Source organism: Pleurodeles waltl, chromosome 3_1, assembly GCF_031143425.1.
Source record: "Pleurodeles waltl isolate 20211129_DDA chromosome 3_1, aPleWal1.hap1.20221129, whole genome shotgun sequence".
Taxonomy (NCBI): domain Eukaryota; kingdom Metazoa; phylum Chordata; class Amphibia; order Caudata; family Salamandridae; genus Pleurodeles; species Pleurodeles waltl.
In genome coordinates this window covers 1,553,735,698-1,553,748,934 of record NC_090440.1, presented here as the reverse complement: position 1 = coordinate 1,553,748,934, position 13,237 = coordinate 1,553,735,698, and the positions used below count along the sequence as shown (strand labels likewise).

At 40.6% G+C, this 13,237-nt stretch overlaps 1 protein-coding gene across 2 annotated transcripts in view; it reads right to left on the bottom strand.

The window, feature by feature from the left end:
• ACVR1 (activin A receptor type 1) overlaps nucleotides 1–5,929 on the bottom strand; it is a 397,514-nt gene extending 391,585 nt beyond the window's left edge. Inside the window, exon 1 of one of the 2 annotated variants that reach the window (XM_069225144.1) lies at nucleotides 5,786–5,929. In XM_069225144.1, the coding sequence (XP_069081245.1) occupies nucleotides 5,786–5,816 (31 nt within the window). In that variant the 5' untranslated portion in view covers nucleotides 5,817–5,929. The remainder of the gene's footprint in view (nucleotides 1–5,785) is intronic. The other variant, XM_069225147.1, reaches the window with a different exon arrangement.
• Nucleotides 5,930–13,237: the final 7,308 nt, after the last annotated feature.

Genomic DNA, 13,237 nt, shown 5'->3' with positions numbered 1-13,237 from the left:
TTGAGAAGACAATCCTCTCCAAACCTATTGCAGTTGAAGCTGCAGCTATTCAAACGGAGTGGGTTGTATTTCAAGATTGGTTGGACAATTCCACTAAACTTCTCCCTTCAACAGAGGAGAAACAAACTTACCAGAGATGTTAAGTCTGTGCTTGAGAGAGAATCAGCCAAGAGACCAAGTACTGCTATCCCCAGTTTTCTTTTGATATTGGCTCAAACAAACAAGAACCTTTCTGAGACGGTTTGAAAAAGGAAGCTTTGTTTTAGTAGATTTCAGGCATCAAGTCTTCACAAACTCTAGAAAATAGGAACAACTTGGTCTTGCTTGTGTTCTGCTTGGCATGTTCATCAAAACGCGGTTGACGTTCCGTCTGCTGTATGCAAATTCCCCATCTACCCACATAATAAAAGTGTTGATTTTAAGAAAGCCTTTAGTAAAATGGTCTCTGAATCACATGAGTTAATGGGAAACCCAAAATTAAGAGGTGTACAAATAACCACTATTCCTAAACTGAGTATATTTCAGAAATACACCTTTCCTTCATACCCATTTTTCATGCATGGTCTGTACACAATGAAAAATCATTGTAAACTGTAGCTCAGTTGTTGGCTCTTGGTACTGCATGTTTTTTTTTTTTTTAAACAAACCCTAGGTATTCTAGAAACAAGATGGTTCTATCAAACGTAAATGTGTAATGCTTTTGCAAATCAGCCAGTGAGAAGAAAAAAATGACAGATGAAAACATCGTCACACAGGGCTATTCTTTTCCTACTTATTTTTATTGAGTTTTTTATTAGTTCAACAATTAGTTTATTTGGGAAACCTTTAAGGAATCTACACAAACGATCCCTTGTTGAATTCATAATGTGGTCTTCTTTTAATAAATGTATAACCTTTCATGATCACCCATAGGTTTCAACCAGTTTCCACCACAAACTGAAAGTAGGTGGAAGCAACTGGCATTAGGAAAAATTGTCTACCTGTGAGAAAAATGTCAAAACTAATGGTAAAAAAAAAAAAATAATAAGGTGTTTTTGACACAACTCTGCTTGTTTCTGAAAGCTGGGAAGATTGCGATTCTAGCACAGCAAATCTTTCGTTGATCCAACTTCTAGAGAAAAAAAAATGGTGTCACCAAAGCACTTTTTTCCCCAGAGAAAAACAAAATATTGCTATATTTTGGCTATTTTTTAGGTTTCCTCCAGGGAAATTGACAAACCCTGGTTACATTTTAGAATCTGCAGGACGCTGCAGGGGAACGGGAGTGGGGGGGGGGGGGGGGGGGGGGGGCGGCGAGACACAAATTTGATGAGGATACATTGTGTTAAAAAAAAAAAAAAAAGGGGGAGGTTATGAAAGTTTAAGCATGAACTACCCCAAAAATAAAAAACAGCTTAGGACCAGGGCAGAAAACTGGTTAAACAATTCAAAGAGCACTGAGTTGTTGATGGAAAGGTCGGGACACGGATGAGTCAAACATGTTGAAGGAAGAATAATGTTCGATTTTCAGGACAACTGGAAATTCTTGAACGGCTTCAGCCACTGCTGACCAATGTTGAGCGCCCATGTTCTTTGTCACTTATGCCAAAACTAATTCTGGTCTCCGAAATTAAAAAAATAAGTAAACTATGTGAAACTGTGAATGTGCATGACCTCATGGTAAGAGGGCTGTCTATTCCCCTATGTTCTATCCCCTCCAATTCCACTTATTTATTTTCATTTGGTTTCTTCATTCAATCTTCCCTCCAGACTGAAACAGGTGTATTATAGGCGTTTTCCTATTTATCACAGCTTATCTCTGTAACCTGACCCATAAGTTCTGTGTATACAAGAACGGCCAAGTTAGAAATGCTTTTATAAAAAGGTTCAGATGTCTAATACATTATTTTGCCATTTTTTAGGAGAAACAAATTAGTCAAGAAAAAAAAGGAGGTGACCAACAAGAGGTGCCTTCAATCTGCAATACTGTCACTATAAAACGGGAGACATTACTTGCTATTTTTTATTTATAGCATGGGCAACATAATAACTATGCCTAAATATTGTCATGTCAACTAAGGCATAATTCCTGTTCCACTAAAGTTGTCTTTTACATGGAGTGCATGTGTAGTAGTCCTATACAATGCGTAGCATTTCTTTAAACATTAGGCTAAATATTTCAGAAATACGTCATCATTTTAAACTCATAATAATTTCACAGGGGTCACTTATTAAGTTTTTTTAAATATTTGGTAACCCTCTGTACAAAGATCATGCCACCAGAACTAATATTCCTATGATCCTAGCTTATCCTTATGCAGAATATGCCAATTCTCTGTATTAATCCTTCACAGTTGTCACTCTTTGCTTATGCAACTCCCTGTCTACTAACATCAAGACCACAAGCAATCATCTGTTATTAACGAGACTGTGTAAGATTCAAACATTGCTTCATCTGCACATCTATTCACAGTCAACTAAATATCACCCCAATGAGCAACGTAAACAGCCATTTAGCTACCATCTTCAAAACACAATCAGGACTTTAAAATTTAGCAGCACATCCTAAGTGTTACCTTTCACATTCATGAATTGTGCATCTGACATTGCAGAGACACACCCACATGCTCTGTGATGCAAAAAAAGCACTGGCAAAGCCAACAGAAGCAGTGCTGCCTGCTACACACCTTTTGCCTTAGTCAGTTTGTTTAGTCATGGTTTTTGCAAAACGTTATTGGGGGGGGGGGGGAAATGATAAGTGTTGAGATCCCTCCCAACAATAATAAAAAAATAAACTACATAAAAAGTAAAAACATTTTTTGGTCTCAAACATTGCCAAACGAATCCCTGGCACTAAAGGGGACTACTGTGCGTGCAGATATATTCCTTGTGAAACAGCAGAATGCAAACACTCGCAATGAAGTTAGCCAACAATTGAAGAAGGCTGGCCTACTTCCCCAGGCTGTTTGACGTGGAAGAAAATATGAATGGCACAACAGACCAGTGTAAAAATAGAGTTGGCTAAAAGCCCATGTAAGTAAATATTACTATCGGAGTTCAGTATAATCAAAAGTTCTTGCTTGAAGTCAGAACTAATAAAAACTAAACACCACATTTACAAAGTTTAAAAAGCATGATAGGTATAAAAAAAAAAAGTATAAAGGCGACCAGCAGTAAATATCTGTACTAATATTTAAGATGGAAGCCTCAACAGGTCGTGGTTATTTCTTCTATTTAATGACATCTGCAACCACTTACCCTGCAATCATTTAAAGATTTTTTTTTTTAAATGTAGACATTTTACCTTTTTGGATACTGAAATATATTCAACATCAATTTCTTCAACTCAGTACCTTCAAGCATTTCTGCCTTCAGAAACAAAACATTGAGCCACTAGACCGGAGTAATCCATTTGCTTACATGTTTGAATTTTAAGTTATTCTTTTTCTTCACAGGAGACAACATTCTTATTTCCTCCTACCATCATTCAGCCCAGAATAACAAAAAAACAGGTATTCTATAACTGGATTAAGTGTATGGACCCACACTTCCTGGAATTACGTAAGGCTCTTCGAGTCTTATTTCACATGAGACATAACACATGTTGTTGCTCTTGGCAGAGGATATGTTAAATCCAAATAAGTGTGACATCAACTGGTTAATTAATGGTATACGAGACTGGCCTTTTTCCCTTTGGGAGTCATCAAATTGTGGGAAAACAGGGGACAGCACTTCTGAATTTTAAAGATTAAAGGATAACAAGATATGTTGGCAAGCCCTGGTCTACAGTTCTCAGGTTTAGAGTCTTACAGGCCTCCTCAACCTTTCACTCTTCTGAGGTCAATACATTTAGTACCAGTAAACCTGCTGTTATTTACCGTGGTGAGAAACAGTAACAGTGGCATATAGGCTCAGATAAAAAAAAAAAAAATCTTTATCAAAAAAACACTGACTGCACTTTTTTGTCACTTAGTTAAAAATATAGTCACGCCACTGATAAACACAAACAATGCCTCCCTCTGACATCCAAACCATTTTTGGCCAACCAAACCTCTACAACTCTTTCAACATGTATCTTCTGACAAGCATTCTCACTGTCCCTTGCAAATCATAAACCTCTTCTACTACTACAGCCAAAGAAAAATATTTAAACCATTAAACAATGAGTTAACAACAACCATGTTGTAGACCATACAGGCTATGACGGGTGACGGGTAGACTGTGTGAACTCGTCAGTCTTCATCCGACGCCAAATTATGTTTTTTTGGTTTTTTTTTTAAATAGTACATGTTTAAAATGAGTAACAAATTTAACATTTTTAAAATGAGTTACAATTTAACGTGATTTTAAACACGGAATTAGCAAAGGACATGCAGTGCGTTAGGCCATTTTCTGGAAAACTTCCCAAAATGTTTTATACGTGAATGCACTCACTGTTCATCTTTTACCGGTATATTATTAAGAGATGTTAAAAGAGAACTCTGTGTTTAAAAATGCACTTTTCGTGGAGGTTACGTTTTAAATTGTGGGTTAAGTGTGCTGCAACGTGCGTGCACTGTAGACGTGCACCCTGGTAAGCATCTAAAGTCAACAATTTCAGCAACATTCCCAAAAGTGATATCTATGGATTAACTAGTCTGAACCCAAGGGTCTTTTGAAAATAGCTAACATTTACTGCCCTGACCCACCAATGTGACTAAAGAAATTAAGGGGGCAGCGAGCCTCAGACTCTGCTTCATTGTGATGTGTATCCCTCAGCAGGAGGAACAGGAGTTAACTTGAACGCATAAATCGAGTTCACACGCAAACCTGCATGACAAAGGGGAATCAACACCAGTGATCAGTGGGACATTTACAATTGTGTAAAGCGTTCCAATCCCAGTAAACAGAGTCCTTGCTAAACAGCCTTATAAATCCACAGTAAAAAAACGATATGCTGGTAGCTCTTAAAATTGTATCTTCACATGGTGTTTTGGAAAACATGCACCGCAATGGGCAACATCTGCAACCACGTCTGCCTTGTGGGCTTGAGAAGATCAGATTTTACATTCCAGGCTTTGAAGTGAATGAAACTATAACAGGGAAAGGGAGGGAGAAGCCTGCGCTGTGTGCAAGCTAGGAATCTAGCCTGGGAAACGATTAAGACAAAGCATTAGTTAGCCCCAAAAGTATGTGACGTCCTCAAGACGGGGCTGCTCTCTGCGATGCTTCCGGTGTTAATCATCATTTTAGAATCAATACACGTTATAAACTAATATGCATCAAATGCTACCATTTTCTATATTATTACCTTCACGGGCCTGTATCGGTGCAGTACAAATGTAACTGCAGCAAACCACGCATTAGGGATAGCAGGTTTCTATAGGCATCTCCACAATCATAGGTTACAACACTGCTAACAGTGTACATTCCGGACACTGCAGTGCCTACTTCTCTATCCGTCAACAACAGAAATAACAAACGATGGACAAGGAGCACCAGAATAATAAAAAATTAAAAAAACACACACGTCCTAGTTTTAACGTTCTCGGGGTCGTATGAAAAAAATACGAAATTATGTAGTTTGTTTCACAACAGTGGTACTTAACCAAGTAACTGGGATATACGAAAGTAGTCAGGGTGAGTACTAAAAGCAAATGAGCAAATTATGAACATTAACCCTACAAAGACTTTTCACGTTATCTATACTCACTGTGGGGGTTTCTATATTAACAAGTCCTACATTTCCCTTAACTCACGGGTCCATTAAGCCCTTACGTGCCAACCCTCTCAGATCAGTCAAGACGTTCCGGAACATGGGCCTTACCTCCTGTCTCCCGACAGACGCTCGTAAACATACGATTGACTCTATATTTCCCTTCCGACTACAACCAACTTCAATATGGGAGGGCAAGGAGAGGCAGGCAGGCACTGAGAAGGTGGGTTTTAAATTGATTGACAGGCTGAGAGGCGGAACTAGGAGGGTCTTTGCGGCTGTACTTCCAAATACATCCTGCTATTGGTTTGGCAAAACAGCACGCCTCGAAAGAGATGGTGCACCAATTTTCACAGGAAACGCCTCTGCTGCGGCACCGGAAAGGGCCTCCCCAGGTGCTCCGGAAGGAATCGCCCAGCCTTAAGTGAGCCGCTGTTGCTAATGGTATTCGGGGAGTTTTGATTGAGCAGTGTTGTATGCTGCGTTAATTGAATAGGTGATTTCTGCTTAGCATCGCTTGTAATTTTCCCGGGGTCTTGTAATTTTTGATATGGGTTGGGCCCGAACCTCCTCTATTTTCGTAAAAAGGGAAGAGGATGTGGCGCCTTATGGTCAAAGCTGGCGACAGCCGGCTTTGCAGCTGTGGACCCCAGTTCGAATCTCGGCGTTGGTTCAACAGTTTGTGATTCTAGGCAAATTAATCCCCCGAGCCCAAAAAAAAGAACGTCACCATCTGTAAAGGAGTGGTGTTCATGTAAAGTTCTCTAATGCCTTGAGGTCGAGTTCGCGCTATCTAAACGTGCAAAAATAAATACAAGGTTCTGTGCGCCAATAAAAACGTGCTTGCCTTAAACTATGCTAGTAAAAAAGCATATTCAGGGCACAAGTCCTAAAATAAAGGAAGTTGGGGGACTAACCATGTAAGGCAATATGCGAGTCACATTGCAGCATGTGATATTGCGCATGACATTACAGAAAGTTGCATCATGACCCATGACTTCACAGGACGTGACATCAGATATTAAAACCTCACACTTATCTTTAGCAGGTCTATCATGAGTAGATTTTAGCACTTTAGGAGATGTAACAAATGAAAGCTGATCACTACTTAAGCCTGTTACTTGAGTAAAAAAAATTCTAGCTTACGAGTCAAGAATTTTCAGTTCTATTAAGGACACGGAGGCGAGGATTATGCTATCTCTTTCTTTACTGTAAAAAAATCAGCAGCCAATCAAATAACCATAAACAAAAAACTACACATCCCATGATGCTAGTTAATCAAGTATCACATGCACCAATCACTGCACATGACCTTAGTCCATAATATGAATTACCCCAAACGTCATATCCTCTTTCTTTGCCAAAAATCAATAACCTTGAAACTTCAGCAACAAAACGTCCTTCCGAACTGTAGAACCAGACTCTTTCAGCGGAACCCAACATGGCCGAACTTCATAGGAACTGGAAGATGAAACAACCTTCTAATGATTGAAGAAGAAGAGTATCTTCCCCGAAATCCACCAAATCAGGTAATCAGGCATTCTTCTGATCTGAACCTAAAACAGAACAATGATGAAAGATAATACCTCATAATGCTGACACAGTCAGATAGAATATGTAAAAAACATACTTAATAACCCACGGCGGGAACAATAATAATACAAAATCTGAAATAAATGTTCATTTATAAACCTCCATAACATATAGAAAAACGTTTAAGGGAGGGATAATCCTCTCCTCCGTGTCCTTAATAGAATTGAAAATCCTTGATGCGTAAGCTAGATTTTTTTTTATTCTATGTCAGGACCGGAGGCTCCGATTATGCTCGTTCAAAGCTGATCAATAACAACAGATGCAACATCAACCACCGGTTTATGATAGAACACTTTAAATGTAGACTCAGAAGACCAGTCTGCTGCTTACATAATGTCCTCTAGTCTCGAACCCAAGGCATACGTTTTTGATGCCATAGCTCCTCTAACTGGTTGAGCTCCAAAGTGACTTATATCTATACCAGTTTCACTCATTAACCATCTCATCCATCTAGCACGAGTGGCTGAGGAGACAGGTTTAAAGGGTTTCTGTAGGGAGGTAAGTAATTGTCCATTTACATTTTGTCTAAATTCTTCAGTGACTGCTTCCTAATCTTTTAAGCATTGAACTACACATAATTTAGAATTATCTGGAAATTTAGGATACGTTACTGACCTGCAATTTGTCTTCGTTCCTCTGGTAATATTAAATGAAACACCTTCTGGAGAGTATACTCTACCTGAGAGGTCTAAAGCTTTGACATCTGATACTCTCTTACAGGAAATCAGACATAATAACATAGATAATTTAGCTGAAATCTGTTTATGGGATAAATATTTATTGTACGGCCAGTAATCTAGAAACTTCAAAATAATGCCCACATCCCACAACTCAGAGTATTTAGATTGGGGTGGGTTGGTCAAACGAATACCCCTCAATAGTTTACATACTAAGGGATGTTCACCCACTGGCTTACCATCAATATTACTCCGACCAGCTGAAATGACGGACCTAAAATTGTTGATGGTTCTGTAGGCCAAACCTGAAGAAGCCAATTCAGCAAGAAAGTTAACAATCAATTCAATGTTCGATTCCACGGGATTACAATCTCTTCCACTGCACCAACTATTCCATCTACGCCAGGCTGATGAATACCTTTTGTGAGTGCTAGGGGCCCAAGCTTGTTTGATAAAATTCATAGCTTGTTGCGATAGGCCTGAGGAATCTCATCCTGACCGCAAACCAACCACGCCGTCAACGTCAACTTCCCTGAAAGTATCAGTGGATGTTGACAGCCCTCCGGGCTCAAGAGAAGATTCTGATGAGGAGGAATGAGTAGTGGGTGGGAACACGACAATTGCAGTGCAATTGGGAACCAGGGTTGCGACCTCCAGCATGGTGTCACCAGAATTAAATCTGTTTTCTGTCTCTGTACTTGAGCTAAGACTCTGAGTATTAACAGAAAGGAAGGGAACACATATCCCTGAAAAAGGAACCAATCCTGTAGAAAAGCATCCGTTGCTAGAGCAACAGGGTCTGGATGCCAACTGAAGAATTTCAATGTCTGAGCATTGAGGCGGGTTGCAAAGAGGTCCACTTCGCAAGGACCCCATTCCTTGATTATCTGGGAAAATATTGCTGGATCCAGTTTCCAGTCGCTGGAATCCGTCAGGTATCTGGAGTTCCAGTCTGCAATAGTGTTCAGAGTCCCCGGAAGGTACTCCGCGATCACTACTAAGTGATGATTCAGGCAATAATGCCAAAATTCTTTGGCAATCTCCGCTAGAAGTCGGGATCTCGTCCCTCCTAGTTTGTTGACATATCGTACTGCTGAAATATTGTCCATTCGCAGTAGAATGCAACAGTTTGTCTTCTGAGGAGAGAGACTCTTTATAGCAAACAAGCCTGCTAGGAGTTCTAGACAGTTGATATCCAGGGAGCTTTCCGTCTGTGACCATCTGCCTCGTGTCACTAAGGATCCGCAACGTGCTCTGCAACCCCATTGACTGGCGTCTGACTCGATTACTACCTCTGGGTGCGACCCAAAGATGGCTCTCCCATTCCAGGCCTCCATGTGTTGTAACCACCAATGAATCTCCTATCTGACCTCTGTCAGCAAAGGGATCAATGCTGAATAACTCAGACCCTGTTGCAGGTGTCTTATCTTTAATCTCTGTAGAGCACGATAATGTAGGGGGGTTGGAAAAATTGCTTGAATAGAGGAGGTCAACAGACCTACTATTCTGGCAATGGTCCTCAGAGAGATAAATGTGTTAGTTAACGCTGATCTCAGTTCCCCCTTTTATATTGTGAATCTTTGCTGACTGAAGGACCAGAAGGGCTCGTCCTGAGTCTATCTTGAATCCCAAGAACTCTATCACTTGAGTCAGATTCAATGACAACTTCTGCGCATTGATCAGAAACCCAAATCCTCTAATAAATTGATGGTCCAGTCCAGGTGACTCAGCAGAGATCGAGGATCCTGAGCCATCAATAAGATGTCATCTAGATATATAATCAATCGAACCCCCTTGGTCCTCAACGATTCCACAACTGGTCTCAACAGTTTCGTGAAGCACCAAGGGGCTGAGGACAGGCCGAACGGAAGCGCTTTGAATTCCAAACAATGGCCTTTCTACAGAAATTGAAGAAATCTCCTGTGAGGAGGAAAGATTGGAACTGATAGGTAAGCATCTTTTAGGTCTAGGCGGACCATCCAATCTCCTTCTGATAGAATATCCCTCAACATGTGGATCCCTTCCATCTTGAAATGTCTGTAAACAATCCAGGAATTGAAGTCTTTTAGATTGAGTACTAGACGATGACCTCCCCATTTTTGTCGACTACAAAAATAGGACTGCAAAACCCAGAGGGGTGAGGTACAGAAAATTCTACCACTCCTTTGTCTAGTAAGGACTGTACTTCTGCGTCTATAAAAGTCTGAACGTCGAGGGAAAAATTCATTTGTATAGGGGGAGAGAGTTGTATTGGAGTTATGGTAAACTCTAGCTGGAAACCAGAGACTTTCTGAAGAATCCACGGATCTCCAGAGATCTTCTTCTAGTTGTCTATGAATAGACCCACTCTGCCCCCAAGAAGAACTTGAGAGTGAGGAATAATGTTTACCTGAAAGCCAGCATCTTGGATGGCTCCTTGTTGACTTCTGCGCTGCCCTCTGCGGAATCTGGGTCGGTTACCTCTGGTGCGGGTGGGGTAAAAGGTAGATTCGGATTGGTCTCCATACCAACCACCCCTTCCTCTGGGGTAATAGTTTTGGGGACTAGAATAGGATCCTCGGCCGGGCATTAGTCCACCAAAACGTCCGACCCTGACAAAAAGGCCTCTCCTGAATACTTTTTTGAGGGACATCTGGGCTTTATCCAAGGATGAAAAGGTAGAACTGAATTTTGCCAATTCTTTAATGAATGAAGAACTAAATAACATTCTGTTAGCTGCTGGACCAGCTTCAGAAGATGTTAGGTCTACTAATTTTGGGTCAATGCGCATAAGAATATACTTCCTGCGCTCTGAGGATATAGCGCAATTGGTATTACCCAGTTGGCAAATGGCTCTCTGCGTCCAACCCATCAACGTATCTGTGTCTACAGGAGTACCTGACTCTTTTGCATTAACTGCCATATCCAAAATCTTAGTTAGAAGTCCCGATAAGTTGAGAAGTTTGTCTTGGCATATTCTCCATGACCTATCCAGTCCTTTTTTAGGATCTTTAGCACATTTTTTCATAAATGTGACCATTGTAGGGTCAATCTCAGGGGTATCAGATACCTTATTATCTAAATCAGGTCTAGGACATTCTGCTCGAAGGCGAGCGCAAACTTCTTTATCAAAACTCTTCCTGAGAATAGAGTGCACATAATGAGCTACCTCAGATGAAGGGAGCCAATTAGACGATCTGGGGTGACTTAGTTCAGTTGGATCAAAATTTAAGACTTGCGATGTAGGAGGATATTTCCTGACTTTCTTACTGGGTCCTGGGGTATCTGAGTCATCAGAATCACTGGATGAGGAGTCTTTATCTAAGGAAGAAGAAACTAACTGGGCGTCTTTCTTTGAGCTATAATTATGTTCTGTCGCCCGTTTCTTGCGTAACTTTAAAAAAATGTCAGCATGAGGATCTACAGAGGGAGACTTGGCGTCTTCAGTAGCCTTAGATCTTGATTTCTGTTTAGAAGAATTCTCTTCCGTAAGAGAGGCATTTTGGGTAGACAACCAACCTTGTGATTGGGCATATTCGAAAAGCTGACCTGAGAATGGACCCAATGCTCGAACTAAGGCATCATTTACAGATTGTTGTACTCTGGTGTCTAAAGCTTCCACCAAATTGACCTCTAACTGGTTGCTAGAATCATCAGGGAAGTATTCTGTCTCTGGGTCTTCCCATTGAGCCATAGTGCTAAATTCTTTATTTTCATTAATATAGAATAACAGGGGGAGTGGAAAAACCCCCTAGCAGGCACTATTAGATTAAGGCCCAATAAGACGTGGAGGGAGCTGCCTGCGAACCACTGTAGGCAGTGCTTAATTTTATTTTACAACCCAGGCGTAAATCACACTGGGCGTCCGGGAGCACAATGAGCTAAAAATAGCTCTGGAATCACACGCGCTGAGAAGACGGGCCGTTCTCTGTAGGAAAGCGATCCAAACAACAGCTCGTAAATCCGCGCGCCCTTGCGTTAAAAAAGGAAAAACAGAATACGCGCGCAACGCGTTTCAGCTCCCACTCCTACTCCACCAAGAAAACGGGCACAAAATCGCAGAGATTCCGATCGGAAACAAAAGCATAAACAAGAAATTATGCGAGTGGAATCGCGTCGCAGTGAACATACATTAAAATTATACAATTAGCACAACATTATGTCATAAACACACACGAGAAAAGAGAAATAGTACTTATCTGCTCCGAAGCAGCAAAGAAAGAGGATATGACGTTTGGGGTCATTCATATTATGGACTAAGGTCATGTGCAGTGATTGGTGCATGTGATACTTGATTAACTAGCATCATGGGATGTGTAGTTTTTTGTTTATGGTTATTTGATTGGCTCCTGATTTTTTACAGTAAAGAAAGAGATAGCATAATCGTAGCCTCCGATCCTGACATAGAATTCCCTGTGTAAAGGAATTAAAAGCTCAAATGGGGATGAGGTTTGGTGTCTCACTAATTACAGTAGATAAACCACTACGTGCTACAAGTTAGGCACACACACTGCCCACAAAAGGTTGTCACCCACATTTAGTAGCAGATATTTATCTTGTTCTTATTCTTGGCATAACTATATCTAAACCAACCTCACATTCACCAGTCCAACCGGAGAACAGCTCTCCCTGGAATCTGTACCACCAGAATACCCGCAAGCATTCCCTCCATAACTTTTTGTATCCTTCAGTGTGATTTCACTATTGGCATTATCAAAATGGGGTAGCCCTCACTATTTCAAGTTTTCAAACTTTTACTGTTAACTGCATTGATCTAATCTGAATACTAAGGTGAAAAGCTTTCAGGTGTTACAAAAATATACTTTTTTTAAATTTTGAAGCAACTTTGTTACATTTTTTTATATAGCTTTATTTACATGGCAAATATTTTCATGGCTCTGCTCACGCGGGGCTCCTAGAGCCAAGCCAGACCCTTTTCTCAGCTATCCCAGTTAATATAGTGACTCAGTCTGCAGTGTTGAGGTCACTGTTGTCACTGTTCAGGCACACGGTCAATCCCTTTTTCAATACCAGTCCAATGCCTGACTAAAAAATGATTAAAGGGGTATCTCACCCCATCCACCTCACCCCAGTCCCCTGGAGCTACGTCCCAGGGTTGAAACGGCATTGCAGCTTTGCTACTGCTGTGTGTGTAATTCTTATAGCAGAGCTGGAATTTGAAAATCTTTACTATGATAACCCATCATTTTGGGGTGAAGATGTGGCAATGGAAAGAGGTTAGATTCACAAGGGACGGAGTCATGGAAAGCAGTCTGACAGTCAACTTATACTTTAAAATAAAACCTGCTACAAA